At 36.6% G+C, this 19,646-nt stretch overlaps 2 protein-coding genes across 2 annotated transcripts in view; one reads left to right on the top strand and one right to left on the bottom strand.

The window, feature by feature from the left end:
* LOC136831268 (beta-1,3-galactosyltransferase brn-like) overlaps window positions 1–8,575 on the bottom strand; it is a 43,911-nt gene extending 35,336 nt beyond the window's left edge. The window contains exon 1 of the mRNA XM_067091377.1: window positions 8,438–8,575. The gene's annotated coding sequence lies outside the window, so the exon portion shown is untranslated. The remainder of the gene's footprint in view (window positions 1–8,437) is intronic.
* On the top strand, window positions 437–13,771 carry LOC136831263 (uncharacterized). The gene is made up of 4 exons (XM_067091356.1): window positions 437–530; window positions 8,461–8,605; window positions 10,396–10,546; window positions 11,068–13,771. Exons 2-4 carry the CDS (start codon window positions 8,502–8,504, stop codon window positions 11,977–11,979), a joined length of 1,167 nt encoding a protein of 388 aa, XP_066947457.1. The 5' UTR covers window positions 437–530; window positions 8,461–8,501; the 3' UTR covers window positions 11,980–13,771.
* The last annotated feature ends 5,875 nt before the right edge of the window (window positions 13,772–19,646 follow it).

Raw genomic sequence — 19,646 nt, 5'->3', positions numbered from 1 at the left:
GGCACCGTCTTCATATTTTGCTTTCATAATCAGAGTGATTCTATTGTATTTTTCGCCTGTTTGAGAAGGAGAGTTTGAAACACACTACGTCTACATTAAAAATTGATTAACTTCTTCCCTCTTTATAGCATGTTTAGGTTAGAAGTCGCGTCAGCTGACCGCTATGCAATATCGAAAGCTGCGTCAACCAATTTCAAGAACCTGACTTGAATTATTTATATAATATAATAAAATTATCTACCATTAGAGGCCGGTAAATTCATTACTCGAATTTTCATCCCTTAGCGCTGCTCCTCAACGTCCTCCAAGGATTTCGCCGAAGAGAACTTTTCTTGCACCAGAGGATAGATACAAAAAAACAGGTTGGCGTGGGCTCGCATTCTACAGCCGAGCCCCACGTACACTGTGTTCTGTGTATACCGTTCCTGCTGCTGTCAGTGTGAGTCAGGCAGAATAGGAGGGAGGTTTGGTTAGTCTTGGGCCACCTCGAGCTCATAGTGTGAGGATGCGTTACAGCTGATTCGCTTTCAGTAAGTTTTGTTCGTCATATCTGCGTTTTCACCCTCCAGAAACGAGTGTGTCATCACAACAAGAGTGCACTTGGAAATTACGTACTGAAACCATTCATCTGAAATTGTTTATCGTATGATAAACCCTACTTTCACTTTCATGTGGTAATCTATAATCTGTGATGTGCCCAGCTTGCTGTAGTGTTCGGAAGAAGTTTTCTTGGTGATGCCATTTTCATTTTCTCTCAATGTCTGTGCACTTTTAATACCGAACTTGTGTCATGGAAATTTCTGCGAATATCAAACCAAGAAGGTGGAAGTGACTGGCAAACACTAGTTAACTTGGAAACGTAAATCCATATGCACAAGTCTCTCCGTAATGTTCGAAGACCCTGACATTGCCATAAGTCGTAAGAGAAAACGTGATGAGAACGGCAACATCTAGAAGACACCACTGTTTGTTTATTCTTTCAAGGAAAGTGTTTTAGTTTACATGAGAGCCAACTTGCTTTGACTTTTACAGTCCTGATAGAGTTCTACGATCTGCAAAGGCAAAAATGTTCGTGAGGTCTGAAACGTACAGTATTTTTGAGACAAATCATTACTCGCTATAGAAACTACCGTCAGTTTCTTATTGCATAACTGTATTGCATAACTTGGTGCATGATAGTTGGGCATTGCTAAACCATGACACCTGTTGTTTCCTGCGGAAGTCTACTGTAAATGCCTTACTGACAGCTTTACTTTCTGAACAAGTATCGACACTTAAAACGGTGACTTATAAGGGAGGTATCCGAACTTCAGAGCGACCAAACACTGGAGGCTTCATTGATCAAAACTGACAGCTGCAATTAAAGTTTTGGTGGTGGGCGTAACCCTGTTGCTTCTATTGCAAAATATAATCCTTCGCTGTCGCAATTTCAAAGTGGAAAATAAATGTTCACTAGTGTAGCCCCAGCTGATGGACTATATTTTTAGAACAGCCATTTAAAACTCAGCTATGAAAACTATACACAATTGAACATGAGACACGATTATGCGTTCATAAAATACCACCCCCCTCTCAAAAAAAAATTAATATAACGAAATTTAAGGCCATGAGACAGGCCACTATAGTTCAAAGATCATCTGCACAATGAAATTCTGGATAGTGGCTAAAGATAACACAGTTAGGTTTATTTTCTTGGTGTGAATGACCTGTTTCTCGCAAGTGTACACACACACATCTGAGTGTTTTCAAGTGAATACACACAAACGCGCGCACACAAATTATATTTGGTTATTTTTCGTTAGACTCCAGCCACCTCCCGCTTTATAATTTATATTTTTCTTGGGTAAATCACATCAAAACAAAAAATTTCTTCTCATTACATAACCTTCGCAAATGCCTAATAGCAGAGAAAAATAAGGACTTGTAAGGTAAGACAATACCAGCCGCCCCCCCCTCCATAACTAATACGGCAAAATTGTAACCAGTAAACACCCCTAGTTTACGTTAGGTTGGTATTTTTAGGTTTTTTACTACCTTATCATTTCCTGGCCATTTTTGCATGAAAAATCCAAAATGGTTTTCATGCAAAAATGGCTAGCTGGCACCTTTGGAAATGACTGGCTGGAGTCTTCCGAAAAATTACTTTATATATATATATATATATATATATATATATATATATATATATATTTATTATATATATATATATATATTTATTATATATATATATATATATATATATATATATATATATTTATTATATTATATATATATATATATATATATATATATATATATATATATATATATATATATTTATTATATATATATATATATATATATATATATATATATATTTATTATATATATATATATATATATATATATATATATATTTATTATATATATATATATATATATATATATTTTATTATATATATATATATATATATATATATATATATTTATTATATATATATATATATATATATATATATATATATATATATATATATATATATATATATATATATGAATGTGACATTTCGATTACATGGGGTAACATGGAGTTGGTGTCACGGTCCTACCTAATTTAAAGTGAAAGACATTCTTCCTTAAATAACAGCATTATTCCGAATGAGACAGGCATTGAAAAGGACTTTGTGAGATCTACCTCGCAAAAATAGAGATAATTGAAGAAGCATCCATTATCATCAGTCAGCTCTCTTTGTGGTCATTCTATTATGTTGGTCATTCATTCCTTCTGCTTGCAGAGAGCTGTGCTTTTCTCATTATCGCTAGAAATAACCTCTCTGGCTATTATTCTTTCTAGTGTTACTTGTCGGTCCTCGTTATCAGCAGAAGTTGGCTATTACATATATCCATTTTTCTTTGGATGGATTCTTCTTCTGGTTCTTTGTTGATGAATTTCCTGCCACTACAACAAGCAAAAGCTTTGTCAGCATTGGAGATGGCCTATCTTTCTCAGTAATTACTGCGTTCTCTTATGGCCCTTCGGCTTCTCCAGACATTTGTGGGTTTGCAGTACGAACATAGAGGAGGGCTTTCACGGAAAACAGGTACAAGGTCGTGGAATTCTTAATAATATCTGACTGGGAAGAATCCACGGCATCATTGATGTAGGCTGCCTGGTATAAATAGCATTAGATGTGGGTTACCAATTAAAGACTTTCCTTCTCTACTGATATAAGCATGTTAACCCAAGGAATTCATTAAGATGATATTGCCAATGAGACTTACAGATTTCATGTTCTCCCTTTAAACATTTCTGTATATTACTGTTGTCATACTCTTCGCCCACTCCTCTGGACCCATGTCTTCCTTTATCAGTTTTGCCTATATTCTGGTCAGCTTTCATTAACCGGTTCTCCATCAGCAGTTAGCAATACGCTTGTTATTCCCCCTTGTTTACATCAAGTGGATTCATTATTTATGACCATAGGAAAATATCTTGAACTTCGGTATTCTCTGAATTTACATCCCTCTGAAGTTCTGTTTTCGTTTTAAAAGTGGAGGTGGGCGTGGTTAAAATGTCTTCCAATCTCTGACACAACTGTACAAGACAAGAGCCACAAGCAGTGGATGATGCCTAAATGCCATTGGGAAATACATCGAGGCCCAATAACTGTATTCACTCATTACAATAACTAGAAAGCTATCAGCAAATAACTAGACTAGACCCAGCACCACCTACCACTAACGATATCAAGAGGGCATGACAGGAGTGTGCATCGGAAGAAAAATAGGAAAATTCAATACCCAAACTCCGCTAAGAACAGCTACCAACGTAAAATAGTTGCTACCTCCAACCCGTCCCGATGTCATCCTTGATAATGAGAATCTTTTAGAGCTCTTTCAAAGAAAAAGGAAAAGATGACCAACATATTATCCAAATTAGAGAACTGCGAATTCCTCGGACCTTGCTGTGTTGGTTACGCCACCACAACTATGCGGAGACTAATGCAGATATAGAAACCAAGTTGCCATCTTGAAATACTTCACAGAAACCCGTGACCGAAAGCTACACCAGAACATGCAAAGTAAAGAGACCGAATTTTCTACTTAATGTGAAGTCATATCGATGCAAAAACCCACAACTCAACATGCAAATGAGATTCGGATTATCAAATATCAACTATAAGAGAGAGAGAGAGAGAGAGAGAGAGAGAGAGAGAGAGAGAGAGAGAGAGAGAGAGAGAGAGAGGCGCAATCATTCGCCTTGAAACACGAATTACCAACATTGCCACCGCGCAATTAGAGATCGTCCAGTAATTCAAATAACTTTTCACAATGTATATTCAGATAAAACTTAACCAATTATAAAGGGTTGCCACATACACCGGATGAATAAGTCTGAAATGTACAGACGTAATTACTGTTTTAGTTATCAAGTAAATAAAAGCATTCACAGCTACGTCTAGGATTTTTGGGTTTTCCATGGACGTTAACTCCCAGAGGAAAGAAATCATGCGGTCTGTTTCCCATTAATCTTCACCGCAGAGTTTTAGGATAGTGAAAACATAAACAGATTGTCAGATTTTAATGTGTTAATTACTGTTTTCGTATTTTCACCTTAAGGGATTGATTTTACTCTTAAAGTCTGTCCGTTGAAGACCTTCTATATGTTGTATGTAGCCTATGTATATATAAACACACACACATATATATAATTTGTGTAAGTATACCTTATGTAAAAATTTACATGCATTTTTTCCCCAAGAAACTTTTTTTTAATATAATATATTTACACCGAAACACAGCTAACACAAAGCGTCATGTTCAGTTTGAATGACAGCACTTCAAAATTGTGGAATAACCAGGTGTGTGGAATTAGAAAAAGAAAGGATAGTATCTATCCCGATTCCTTCAAACGAACAACATTTCCCCAACTCTGTGCCACATCTTATTGATCGTAATTAACTCCCGGTGTTCTGTAAACACCAGCATCAGCTGTTTCTTTCCATTCAAGTCTATACTAAAATGCAATCTGTGATGCTTTTGGGATAGTGAAATATAAAGATTGTTTTACTTTCTGGACATTTTCAATATGTTACAGCTTTATTTCATCGTTAGTCAGTTCGTTTATTGTTTGTCGAACTCGATAGTGTTATGGTAATGAATGTCAGGTACATTACTGGGTCAGGTATTGACGAATCGTCCCCGTGGGAGGGTAGTGCCGTCAGTGCACCTCGTGCAGGGCACCGTAGGCATAACTTAAGGTTCTTTGCAAGCGTGACTTCCATGGCCCCTAGCTGCTGCAACCCCTTTCGTTCCTTTTACTGTACCTCCTTTCATATTCTATTTCTTCCATCTTACTTTCCACCCTCTCCTAACAATTGGTTCAGAGTGCAATTGCTTTGAGGTTTTCCTCCTGTTACACCTTTTAAACCTTTTACTCTCAATTTCCGTTTCAGCTCTGAATGACCTCATAGGTCCAAATACTTGGCCTTTGACCTAAATTCTGTATTCAGTTCAACTGACGAATCGTTTCAAATTGTTTTTCCCGTTTCTCTGAGAAACACGCCGCGGCCTGCAAAGGTCTTTACTGAAACAGCGGACCCATTCTCAAACAAGTCTTTCAGCCGATCCTGTGCCCACCAGGCCCGACCAAGGTGGGAATTAACGAGGACGTAAACAAAGACTGATTGATCCCATCCACTTCATAACCAATTCCATTTGTAATCCCACCAGCGGCGATATTCCACATTCGGCTATTCCACATGGGTGCCCCTTTCACCTGCTAACTCTCCTCATGCAGTAGTGATTGTCATTGAAATACTGTCAACTGAAATATACGTTCTTTTTTGCGCTAACTTCTTGTGTGCACCTTTCAATTTCACACACACAAATATATATACAGTATATATATATATATATATATATATATATATATATATATATATATATATATATATATATATATATATATATATATATATATATATATATATATATATATATATAAAACTGATCACGAAAATATGGAACGTATTGAATATATAAATAAAGACAAAATCCACGAAGGAAAGAGAAACAATGGAGTGCTGCAAGGCCTTTAGACTTATAGTCATTTACTTAGCAGCCTATAAGTCGAAAGGCCTTGCAACACTCCATTGTTTTTCTTTCCTTCGTGGATTTTGTCTATATATATATATATATATATATATATATATATATATATATATATATATATATATATATATATATGTGTGTGTGTGTGTGTGTGTGTGTGTGTGTGTGTGTGTGTGTGTGTGTGTGTGTGTGTGTGTGTGTGTGTGTAGAATTTGTCAGTGTTTCTTATTTAATAAAATACGGTTCAAAGAGTTTGGGGATTTTCGAGCATTTGAGGGATACGGTTCATTTTAACTGGAGTGCAGCTTTAGCTATTTTCCCGCCATCATCAGTGAAACGGAGAATTTAGCCGTTTACCCGCCATCATCAGTGAAACGGAGACTTTAGCTGTTTTCCCGCCATCATCAGTGAAACGGAGACTTTAGCTGTTTCCCCGCCATCATCAGTGAAACGGAGACTTTAGCTGTTTTCCCGCCATCATCAGTGAAACGGAGACTTTGAAATCTGAGTTCTTGGACGAGGTACTCTTGCACTGTATACGACGGATTCATTCTCTCTCTCACGACCTTAGACGAGAGAGATCCCGTTAATCTCCAGGTGTTTTTGTCGGCATTTGGCTAATGCAGAAGCCATGGGCGCGGTCAGGTCGTTCAGATTTAAAAGACTGCGCGGACAGTCCTTATTTTGGTCCGAAGCGGGCTATAACCCTGTAGCACTGCTCTAGTCCTCCCGGTATACGCTGTCACTCTTTATACTCAGCAAGTTAACCCCAAGACTTTTGACTTACAGAGAGAATATTTCACGTTCACGCTTGCTATATGGGCGAAATTATTGTCGTCCATATTAGTTTATCAACAAAGTGGTCTGCCCTTTTGCCGAAAAGGATTAAGTGCCATTTTCAGCCAAGTTACAGGGAGAGATATGTCATCTTTGGAGCCCGTTTCTGATTCAGCGTAATCAGCTTGAATTAACATCGCTTTGAGCAGTATAAAACTATAATTATTCAATGGGACTTTCATTTCTTCTCAAAAGTTCCGACTTCACAGCACTGCTCTGACTGTAAATTGCGTCCCCAACCCCACTTTATTTCCTTCTCACTGAATGAAATTCTTTCCCCTCTAATCGGATACAATGAAATTGCAAGTTGAACCCAATAGTCCCAAAAGCATGCAGCTGTCACGGATTGCATAGAATGAATACGGATATGACTAAGCGAACCGGATGTCCGCTATACTTCAGAGCATTTTCAGGGTCTGAATTTCCATGAATAACAATTTTCCGGAGGTCAGCCACTGTAGATTTGTAATTATTAAATATGCGCAGAACTTGTATAAATGTCCATTCTTTGCTGACTATGGAAATTATGCAATGGATTGTATTTCATTAATGAATTATAACGTTTTTTTTTAATTATCAATGGTTGCTACAACCGCAGTTCATGGCTATGTGCATTTCTTGACTGGATTTAAACTTGATTTTCACGGCTCTAATTACTTACACTTATCAGTTTCAATATGTTAATTTGTTTATTCACTCTATGACACTGAAATTCACTTCTATTCTGGTTCTTAGAGTGACTAATGAGAAGAAATAGTCGAAATGTCGGAAGTAGTGTGCAAAGTTCGAGTTAAATCTTGCGAGTAGTCTTACTGCCAGGTAGAGAGAGAGAGAGAGAGAGAGAGAGAGAGAGAGAGAGAGAGAGAGAGAGAGAGAGAGAGAGAGAGCTATACTCGTCCGGGAGATATTTTCAAGTCTTCAAAATAAGCCAATTTAATTATTATTCTGAAGAACATGATCCCCAACGAACCAGTTTCCATAATGTAACCTATGCGCTTTCAAGTTGCTTATAATTTTTTAAAAAATTAGTTAACGATGTCACACGGAACATAGAATTGAAAGATATATACGTAACGTCGTTTATTGAACTGAATTTCTGTCTACCGAATAACCCCGAAAACATTTATCTACGCCCTCATCCACAGATACCAATTCACTTTAAAATGAACAAAGGTACCTCTATGACACATGTTCATGTACCATTTTAACGTACGTTTATTTTCAGTTTAGTTACAAAAACAAACATTATGTTTAGCTGCAATTCTGAAGCTCGAACTCTTTGCTTCTAATCCTACACTACCTGAATATTTTCCAAGCATCTACTCAATACCATCCCAACTAACTGATGAAATTATATATATATACAGTATATATATATATATATATATATATATATATATATATATATATATTACATACATATATATATATATATATATATATATATATATATATATATATATATATATATTATATCAACTTGTGCACACCGTGTACATTACCTTACCTCTCTCCCTTGCCTCATTACAGGTACAGTGACGTCATTGCAATACAGATAAATCCGGGACATCATGACGGGATTGGTGAGCCCCTTGGCCCCGGTGCTTCTCGTCCTCCTGGGGGCGTGCTTCTGCGCTGCGGAAGTCTGTCACCTCACTGATCCAATTCAGAGGCAGTAAGTGGCCCTCTTGCCATACGAGGAGCTTATTCCTTGTTTTACAGTGTTACCTAGGATGGAAAATTTGTAGTTAGTTTATAAGCTCTATATACACGTATGATTATACATAAGTATACATTCTATACATACGCACATACAAATTATATCTAAATTTATATATATATATATATATATATATATATATATATATATATATATATATATATATATGTATATATACATATATACGTTACACATACGTATATACATTTCATAATACATGCATATATATATATATATATATATATATATATATATATACATATATATATATATACATGTACTATATATATATGTATATATATTGTACACACATATTATATTTATATATATATATATATTATAACGTATGCATAGTGGCATCTCTCTCAACATTAACACTTGAAACACATACTGCCCTTTATTTTCGGCAAAAATAAGCCTTGAAGAAAAACGTTGAAGCTATTTTCTGTTCACCAGATCTCTCAAGTGCCCTTTAGTCTGTAGGTCTTAATTCGTTCAGATAAGAATGCCCACTGTCAACCCAGAACACCTGTCTTAACCTTTCGTTTATTTCTGTCGCCATTTACGTGTTTATCAGCATGTTGGATCCGAGCTCGAAACAGTTGTCTTACTCTTAATGTAATAATAATAATAATAATAATAATAATAATAATAATAATAATAATAATAATAATAATAATAATCACTATCGTTGTTCTTGTTATTATGCTACACGTTATATCAATTTTCGAAACAACCGAAAGATTATAAAAGTTACTATCGAGAGACAATTTCTTCCTATGATAATTCGTAAAACTATTCGAAAAATTTGGCTCATTTTCGGTCACAGTTCCCACAAACTTTGCATATTCTCGGCATCGTCCTCAGCCTTTGTCCAGTAACCAAGCACGGAAGAATTTAAATTAACCAAAAGCAATCTTTTCGACATTTCTTCTCGACTGGTGTTATGGTTTTGTAGTTGAGATGTGGTTTTTAGCCTCGGGATTTTATTTTTAAATCTAGACCTCAAAACTGCTTTGAAACAACGTTTTCCCAACTGTTTAATCTCATAGCACCGCTTTCCTTGTGCCAGAAATTCTTGGCCCCGGGATATGAGCAAAGGAATTTAGAATATTAAAAGAATGAAGTTCGCTTTTTTTTTTTTTACCAATTTTTACTACTTTATATATATACATCCAATACTGTGACACTTATCATTTTGACGCTACTTGTCACAAGAGGCATTCCTATTATCTTTAACCTGATATTTGAGTTTTCGATGGTGGAAATATATTTTTAAAAAGTTACAAGAAAAAAGAATTGTTAGCAATCTCATTTCAAGATAGTTTTCTCCTATTGCTCTCTGTTAGTTCCTCAGATAATTTTTTTCTTTACATAAGTACACAAACATGTGTTAGCATACCATCTCTCTTGGAGTACTGCAGTGGACAAGCACACAAACATGTGTTAGCATATCATCTCTCTTGAAATACTGCAGTGGACGAGCACACAAACATGTGTTAGCATACCATCTCTCTTGAATTACTGCTGTAGACAAGCACACAAACATGTGTTAGCATACCACTCTCTTAAAGTACTGCAGTAGACACCTTCAGGCCTTCACAATGTATATTTCTAGTGCCTTCATTCTTAAACCCCATTTGAATAATAATCTTCATCTGTTCTCACCTTCGTCACCAAAGTGACTGCAATGACTTCCTCATTCCATCTAATCATCAGTCTTCTTAAACCTTCCGTCTGCACAGGGAGTGTTCTTCGGTGTATATGATGCACGGCGCAGCATCTCAGATCCGCACCAGCGTCTTGCAGCAGCTGTGCGAAGCGGGCCATCGTCACGTATTATTAAAGGGAGCCTCCCCCTCCCAGTACCAGACTCTTCCTCTCACGTCTCCGCGGGTAAGCTTACGAACTTTCTTCGTCAGACATTTTTTCGAAGGTAAAGCTGGCATTTCTTTAGGGTTAAGTTTGAGGGATTCATTTTTGGATGTCGTACTGGGGGCGTTTCTTGGACATTGGTGCGTTCTTATTGACAAATTTTGTATCGTTCTTATTGACAATTCTGTAAAGTTTTTATTGGCAATTTTGTATTGTTCTTATTCACAATTTTGTATCGTTCTTATTGACAATTTTGTATCGTTCTGATTGACAATTTTGTATCCTCCTATTGACAATTTTGTCTCGTTCTTATTGACAATTTTTGTATCGTTCTTAATTGACAATTTTGTATCGTTCTTATTGACAATTTTGTATCGTTCTTATTGACAATTTTGTAAAGTAAGCTATAATTAATTAGTCCTTTTATTCACAACGTATTCAGACCATTTAAATTGATGCCAGACTCAAAATTACTGGGTGGAAATAACATGTAGCACTAATTATTTTTTCAAGTCTCATTCTGAACATCTTTCTCTTTTCAGAGAGCAGAACAATTTAGTGTGATTTACATTCATCGCGATGACTTCAGTGATAAGGTTAACTGGAAATCTGGAGATGCACCAGACATCATGTGTAATGATAACTGGTTTATTGATGAAGAAGTCAAACTGACCAATGGCTATCATTGGTACACCCACGGCTTGCCCATCTGGCCCATGGTCAATCAGACGGTAGTCCCAAAGAAACAGGGACTCTTATCCCGCAAGAAAAAGATTGACTGGCCTAACTACGCCATTGGTACGCCCTTCTACTTAGTCCCTTTTGAAATCTACAACAGTCGAGATCCCAATGTGGCCATCCAGAAGAGGTTCCAGAATGATTTCGCCGCGACTGCTTTAGCTCACGAGCAGAATGTACTCGTCAATCAAGCGGGTTTCCAGGGAAAAGTCACTGACCTGTACCGCACGCTTTTCTTGGATCAGGCTGGTTACGCCCGCAAGGATATCAATGCAGACTTCGAGTCTTACGCCAACTGGCTTCAGCCACTAGTTCAAGCCTCCCTGCAACCGATGCTGGAGTCTTTCCTGCAGTCACAGACGCCCAAGAAGGGACAGGCAGCCATTTGTCCAGACGAGCTCTACGTCTACTTCCACAAAATCCCTTGCACTGCCTCCTCGACGTGTCTAGTGTTGAACGAGTTCCAGCTGATCCTCAAGTTAGCTAGCTGCCCCGACACTAGCGTGGTAGTTGGCTATGGAACCCAGAGCGAAATTGTAGAGGAAATTATACCGACAAAAACCCTCAGAAAGTCTGAAAGTGCTCCCAGTCCACAGGTCGATACAGGTAGGGGGACCGGGTTTCAGATGCGCAGTTTAGCTTCCTCAAACAAGGGCGGTTTCCAAATTTTAGGATTGATGTTGGTATTACTGACTTGTTTGCAGGTATTGGTCTGAGAAGAGCACAAGTCAGATATATCAGATTTTACCTAGCGAAGACTGAGTAACTAATTACCAACAATGAGCAAATGTAATCATGATAATGTGGCAATCGATACTGCCTTATTGTAGGCTATTTTATTTGGTAGCTCTACAGTAGGAAAAAGGCTAAATTAGTTATTTTTTAGCATTAGATATGGAGGCCAATAAAGCCTCAGTGGGAACTGATAACTTGGAAATATATTTTCAAAAATATTTAAAATCTATATCACCTGGCATCAGCAAACAATAAAGCCTCAGTGGGAACTGATAACTTGGAAATATATTTTCAAAAATATTTAAAATCTATATCACCTGGCATCAGCAATGGTTTGCTAGTTGTGGGCTCAAAGTACTTCATTTCACAGCCAACAATCGATATCGCTTAAACCGAAGGACGTATGTAAAAATAAAATCTTAAAAAGGGCATTATAATATCCAAATAAATCTGGCTGAGGTTCAGCAACTTCGATCTATAATTATTACCTGGCAAGCCTATTTGTCGTATGTGCGTGAGCTTTGGTTGAGAAACCTTCTAGATCTTTTAGATTAATTCCTCTCAAAGTCAAAAATATACAGTCATTCATTCATTTATTCGTTTTTATTCATCTCACGGCTTTGTTGCTTTTCGTCCACGTACGCTAGTTACAAAAGTATGACTTCGTACTTTATTTACGCGAAAGGTAAAACATTCTTATGAATTAATCGAAAGCCATTTATAGTAGGTGAAAGGCATTGTTGACTTGTTTACAAAAAATACCAAGGTCGGACGGGGCTCATACGATCATTTCAGCCAGCCTTACCAGAAATTGTTTATGCTTCTGCAAGTAAACGAGGCTACAAGTAAAAAGTAACGAAACTCTGGAACACTCTTTTGTCTAGAGCTGAACGTGATCAAAATAAATATTTTCGTTAAACTCAAAACCTGTTTGTATTCCCTTCATTGCTGAAATCAAACCATCGTTTGCAAGCAAGGATCTGCTTCGATTTTGATGCTTAATGACTATCACGTAAGTGTTACATGCATTCTGTAAATCTCCAGGTTTAATTTCGCTGTGGCATTGCCAAAGAAGGCAAAGCAGATTCGGCAGTCTTCGTATCTGATGTGCAACTCGAGTAATGTGGTTGTGCTGAGTATTAGTCAGCGTTCTAACTTGTAGTGATTACCTTATTTCTTCCTCTCGTTTCACTTCCTTTCAGCTGAAATACTGAATTTTCCTCTCACCCAACAACGTAGATGATGTTCGATTCTGAAACAGCGCCATCCACTAATTTAGAACATACGCTAATCTACGACAAAAACGATATGAATAATACGTCTAATATTTGAATGTTTTGCATTTATATATTTGTTTTTATTCAAAACCTACAAGAAATTTCTTTTCTTTAGTTTAAACTTCACAATGAACTGGTTGTACTCCATTTGATTTTGACGAAAGATTTCCTGTTTTCAGTTAATGATCATAGTAGGCTACTTCATGAAGTTAAACTTTCATGATATCGTTGCTAGCCTGCCCCCTCCCCCCCCTCTCTCTCTCTCTCAATATTTTCTTGTCACTAATCCAAGCACTGTAAATTTAAACGGAATGTCAGTGTCTTCAGTTCATTGTGCAACTTCCTTGGCTTATGATACCTGTGATCTCCTTTTTGTAACTAATTATATTTATATATGCTACGAATGTAACCTAACAGACGGGTACTGAATATGTTTTTGAAGGATATAACCATAAGCGCTATTGTACGTAATATAAAATAAAATTTTGAAATCACGCTTCTTTGTTTGTTGACCACCTAATTTCTCTTTGTCTGGGAATTAAAATAAGTGAAATACATAATTAGCTCTGCGGATGTTACTTCTTTATTGATTCACGCTCTATCTTAACCTAGGCTCAAGGAGACTTGAGCTAAAAAAAAATGAGACAAGAATGAACTGACATAAATGTAGGTTTCCAAGAAAAGTATTATACCCTGAGTAACAGGTTTATATTTATCAGGAGAGAGAGAGAGAGAGAGAGAGAGAGAGAGAGAGAGAGAGAGAGAGAGAGCAAAAGACGTCAGGAAAATTAAGCAACTATAAATGGAGGACAACTGGAAGAAGTTGATGTTTCTAAGTATTTTGGATTGCATTATGGGAAGAAATGAATCACAAATATCGTCGAAGAGGTGAAGCAAGGAAGGAAGTGGGAGCTATGTAAAATTTCTATAAGAGAAGACTGCCTCTGGAAGCAAAGGGTATAAAGTAAGGACCGTATAGCCACTTCTCCCTTATGGGAGTGAAGTGCAGCTGCCGAGTACAAAATAAAAGAGAAGGTGGAATATTTTGAGACTAAACATATATACAGAATATAAATATATATATTTTTCCAAACTTATTCCACCTTTCTATATATATATATATATATATATATATATATATATATATATATATATATATATATATATATATATATATATATATATATATATATATATATATATATATATTTCTCAAAATATTCCACATTTCTATACAAAAAATACATACTATATATATATATATATATATATATATATATATATATATATATATATAATATATATATATTGTCAAAGATTTACATTCCTCCCTCCTATTTAGCTGCTATCTAGCTAACTTCTAGGGCGAATTATCAATTCTGTTAGCTTATAGCTGGCGCCAATATGGCGGAACTCAGTTGTTTTTAACTTATATGGACAGAGAATGCATGCCTCCGCGGCCTACAGGAAATGCCCAGGCAGGGTAGTCAATGGGTCTCCCTCTTAAAAACCCCCATGCTACCAGAACACACCTAGATTTCCCCCCCTTTGGGGTCATGTTTTCAAAGTAGGGCTTAGGGAGGAAATAGACGTTATGGCCTAAACCATTCAGGGGGAAGCTAGCACCTTAAACCTTAGGCTCATTATCTTTAAGACTGCTATTCCTTTGACCTGTTTACTGGCAAAGAATTCGCTTTCAGGTTTGAGACCTATGGCTACGACGCCCGCTGGAAGCAGCAAGCCAGCAGACCCCTTCCAGCGACTGTCCTGATTGTATGTCTGTCTCGGTGGCAGCCCAAGTTCACGATCGTACGCCCGAGACGTGGTATTTCGGAGCTCAAATATTCGTCTGAAATAGGTAAGCCGAGAGTGAATTTGGCACCAGTCACCCCTGTCTCTCTCCACTAAATTCCTTCCATTTCTCTCATTTATCTTCAAGTTTAATCCCTTCCTTTTCCCAAGCTTCCCCCTTTGTGTGACGGCGAGCACGTGTTCCTTGTTTCAAAAGCCCAATCCAATACGATTCCAAGACTGTGATAACGTGATTTTCTCATAATTATCCTCTGGGCTACGTCATGTTTAGTATTTAAGAACGTGTATTGGGTGATATTTTATAGGTAGATTCCATTTCTCTTAGTTTGAGCGCAGAACGTCTCTTTCAGGGGAGACACGTGGCCGATCGCAATTCCATGCTTCAGTATCTCGTCTGCCACCCAAAATCCTGATAATTCCTGGTCACATTCAGTAACGATTTCCGTTGTGGCCCAAATGTTCATGTGAATTATTCTCCCATCCTGGAGTTCCATCATTTGCATTACCTGAGACTGTTTCATGTAATCAGGGCAAGACTGAATGTTATTCTTATCATTGAACTGATTGTATTGCAGATTGGCCCCATTTTAATCCACTTGCTTGTTGCCAACTCATTGCATTATTGTTCCCTGTGTCCTATTCTGAATCTGCCACTTAGTGATTATGTTGTGTCGTGTCTCATTGTTGATTTGCTAAGTTTCTGTAAATAAATCCCTGTAAATCTGTAAAAGAATTCTAAATTCCCATATGGCGACCTTCCCCATTCAATTGTAAATCCAGGAAATTCTAAGGTAAGTTTTCAAATAACTTATTCCTTTGCTCATAAACTGGACTTTCTTGGTTTTATGGCAGCATCAATTATAATTTTGTTTCAATTTCTCACCAAGGTGAGGTCCGTTTATGACAATATATATATATATATATATATATATATATATATATATATATATATATATATATATATATATATATATATATATATATATATATATATATATGTATAAAAAAATGCATTACTGTGCAATGAATTAAATAAATAGCAAAAAAAACTATACCATGCGTAACTGAAAAGGCAATTCATTCCATTTTTCTGTGGTGTACAAAATGCATACATACTATAACTCTACTTTTGGTACAAACCACCTGTTTCTGACCATTATTTTTGGTATGAACCATTCTTTAATTTACCATTATTGTTGATGCAAGCCACTCATTTCTCACCATTATTGTTAAAGCAGACCATTTGCTTCTGACATCTATTGTTGGTGCAATCCTGTTGATTCTGACCATTATCGTTTGTGCAAACCAGTTCTTACTGATCATCACTGATTGTGCAAAGCGCTCATTTTTGTTTCCTCAATCAGTTATATACAAGTTTGAGGTAACAATAAGAAACTATGGGTCTTTAGGGAAGGTGAAAACCAAAAACACAATACAGTATAAACCACCAAAAATATATAAATCACAAGATATATGGTTAGTAAAATACACAGCTTGTCTCTAAATCCGTATAAATCATAAAACACATTATATACAACAAAGATGCCACAAGGCTAATTACAGAGATGCATCCTAGCCTAACCTTATCTTACCTGACTCAAAAACCAACCTGGACCAATACCAAACACACCCGCTGCCCCCCTCTATCCCACCTACTGTAGCATGATTCCTGACTTCCTCACCATAAGGGCATGGACTATACATTAAATCTGACTGGTTATCATTTTTGCGTTTTCCCCTTGTTCTATATCCAACAACTATGAAGTACACCAGTGGGAAACCTGTTCTTTTTTGGGTGGAGAAAACAAAAATGGAAGTGAACTGCACCAACAAGAATGGTCTACAATGCATAAGGCACGAAGTAAAGATTCACTAAAATACATGGTTCACGTCAGTAAACAGTATCTATCATCGGTAATTCTATATATTAGCTCCGCGCCTGTTTTTACCTTTTCAACTGTTTTTTTCTACACTTTTAGGGGTTCTGATACTGGCGGTGCATCTGTTTGTTGTCGGCCAAATGGAATGTCCCTTCGCCGTGTTTAGTACTGGTCCGGGGGGGGATGGGTACCCATACGTTAACAAGTTATTGTACTTGCCGGACGGGATATGAACCGTTCGAAACAGACGTAGCCGTGCTCTGTTTTGAGAAGGTCGCGTATGGAAACCCCTTGTTGGATGGACTTCGGGGATTAATTACAGGTTAATTAGACTCGGGCGCCAAAAATGAAAGGTAAATTCATAATTAGCAACCAAAAAATTGTAGAAAAGGTCAAGTTATAGTGCCGTTGGCGATGCGGAGCTACCCTATAGTTCTATCCTATCATCAAACACATTGCAAAGGATGAATATGTTACAAGGGCTATTGCAGAGATACTACATACAACACCATACCCTTTTGAAGCTAATTTGAGGTGCAAGGTCCTTATCTGCCCTGCCACATATGCCTAACCTAACCTTGAACAAAGTTATAGAGTAAAATACACAAGGATGCATCTTAACCTTACCTTCCCTGACTTGCTCTAACTTAAAGGTGTTTGGTTGGTATTATTTTACAAGATGCCAATACACGATTATTGTATCCTACATTTTTGAAAAGAGCTCATCATTCTCGTTATTTTGACGTCCATACGCACTATGCGCAAATGATAAATAAAAAATTAATCAAATTACGACTTACCTAAAGTAAGACAATACCGCCCCTCCATCCATAGCTAATAAAGCAAAAATGTAACCGGTAAATACCCCCACTGGTTACGTTAGGTTGGCATTCTTAGGTTCTTTTAGTGCCCTATCATTTCCTGGCCCTTTTTGCATGTAAAACCCAAAATGGTTTTTTATGCAAAAATGGCTGGCTGGAGTCTTATTGGCAATTACAAAATTTTACCGTTTGGTAAACCAAAAACGTTATATTTTACCAAAACAAACCACCAAAAATACATAAATCACAAGATAAGTTGTTAGTAAAATACATGGTTCGTCTCTAAACCGGTATCAATCACAAACACATTATATACAACAAAAATGTCACAAGGGAACGGATTAATGACCTTCCAACCTGAACTGACCTAGAGCAGCATAATGATCACTGGATTACTAATAATATGACAGCAATGACAACCACCAATCAAATTACATAAATATACAATATTTCTCACCTTAATTCTGCGAAGTTATAAGCTGTTGTTAACTGGCGTTTAGGCCTGGCCTTCCCATAACAGTGTTGGGTATAACTTGCCCTTAAACAAAAGCTTTATAGCTGTTCCCACCTGTGAAGGTCATTTCATTTGCTTGAAAACTTATTTGATGACAGTAGGTCTAATATCTCTCTTGTTAATGCACGTATTACATGCCGGATGAATATATATATGACGATTAAAAATATTCCTTCTTCACTCCACCGTTAAGAACGAAACTGTTTACATCTTGCCTCAAATATTTGACGTTCTGAGTATGAGCCTCAGTAACAGTGAGGTTCACATACCCTTCACGGGATAATAGTTTTACCCTTCCTATCATCACTGTGAATTAAGACCCCCACGTTGATAAATCATTTCCTCAAGGATACAAGATTATCTGTAGGCTACTCCTTGGCTGTAATTTTAAATGTAAATAAATACCAAACGGCCGCACGAAGATATCGTTTACTAATACAATTTTTAGACTGAGTTATATAGAAAATCGTGTACATAATACAGCACAGGTGAGATAATCTGAGAAATCTCCCGAGATAATTAAAAATTTGCCGTCCTTAGTTCAAATTTTTGCCAAATTAAATACCAGCCCTCTGGAATGAACGTAAAAACGTACACGAAAGACGTTAAATTTCTCATTATCTCGGTAGATTTCTCATTATCTCTCACCCGTACCGCATTATATACAACATTTTCTATACTTTCAGCCAAAAATTTATATATTAATAAACGATATCTTCGTGCGGCCGTCTCCTCAACTTTTAGGAACTTCCTTATGTTTGTGTGTTTGTTTGTAGTCTTAATTGTTGCCTCCTTGTTGAATACATATATCAAGGAAGAAATCTGATTTTTTACTGTTTTGATGGATGATGGATTTGGTCAAGAGTAATTGCGCTGTATGTGGTCTCGAAGACAAGCCTGCAGTACATCAAGCAATCAAGGACATGCTGTTGCCACATGTGCAAGAGATTGGAAACAAAGCTAGTTGTGTTTTAAATTTTGTTAACGGTTTTGTTATGAAGATAAAGTCAGGGGAAAAATGTTTGTTGGAGATCCATTTCTATGAATGGTATCGAAATGTTATAGGTTTTTATACGGTACAGTGTTGCAGAGTTGTAACTGAAAAGCTTGCCAGTGGGCTTTCATAACGTCACTAATTTTTCATAAGAGTTCTATAACAGAATGGAAAAAAATATTCAAGCTCGAAAATCTAGCATTAATTTCCGCAGAATGTACGTAGGCCTATGTATTTAGCTGCACTATCAGAAGGTAAACCTATCAGTTTTGTTATAAACTTATATTGTCAGTTTCTTATTTTCCTATAATACAAATGGTCTCACTTTTGTAAATGTAGAGCGAAAAACA

This window comes from Macrobrachium rosenbergii, chromosome 4, assembly GCF_040412425.1.
Source record: "Macrobrachium rosenbergii isolate ZJJX-2024 chromosome 4, ASM4041242v1, whole genome shotgun sequence".
NCBI lineage: Eukaryota > Metazoa > Arthropoda > Malacostraca > Decapoda > Palaemonidae > Macrobrachium > Macrobrachium rosenbergii.
The sequence above is the reverse complement of the archived record's forward strand: the minus strand, read 5'-3'. Positions and strand labels throughout refer to the sequence as shown.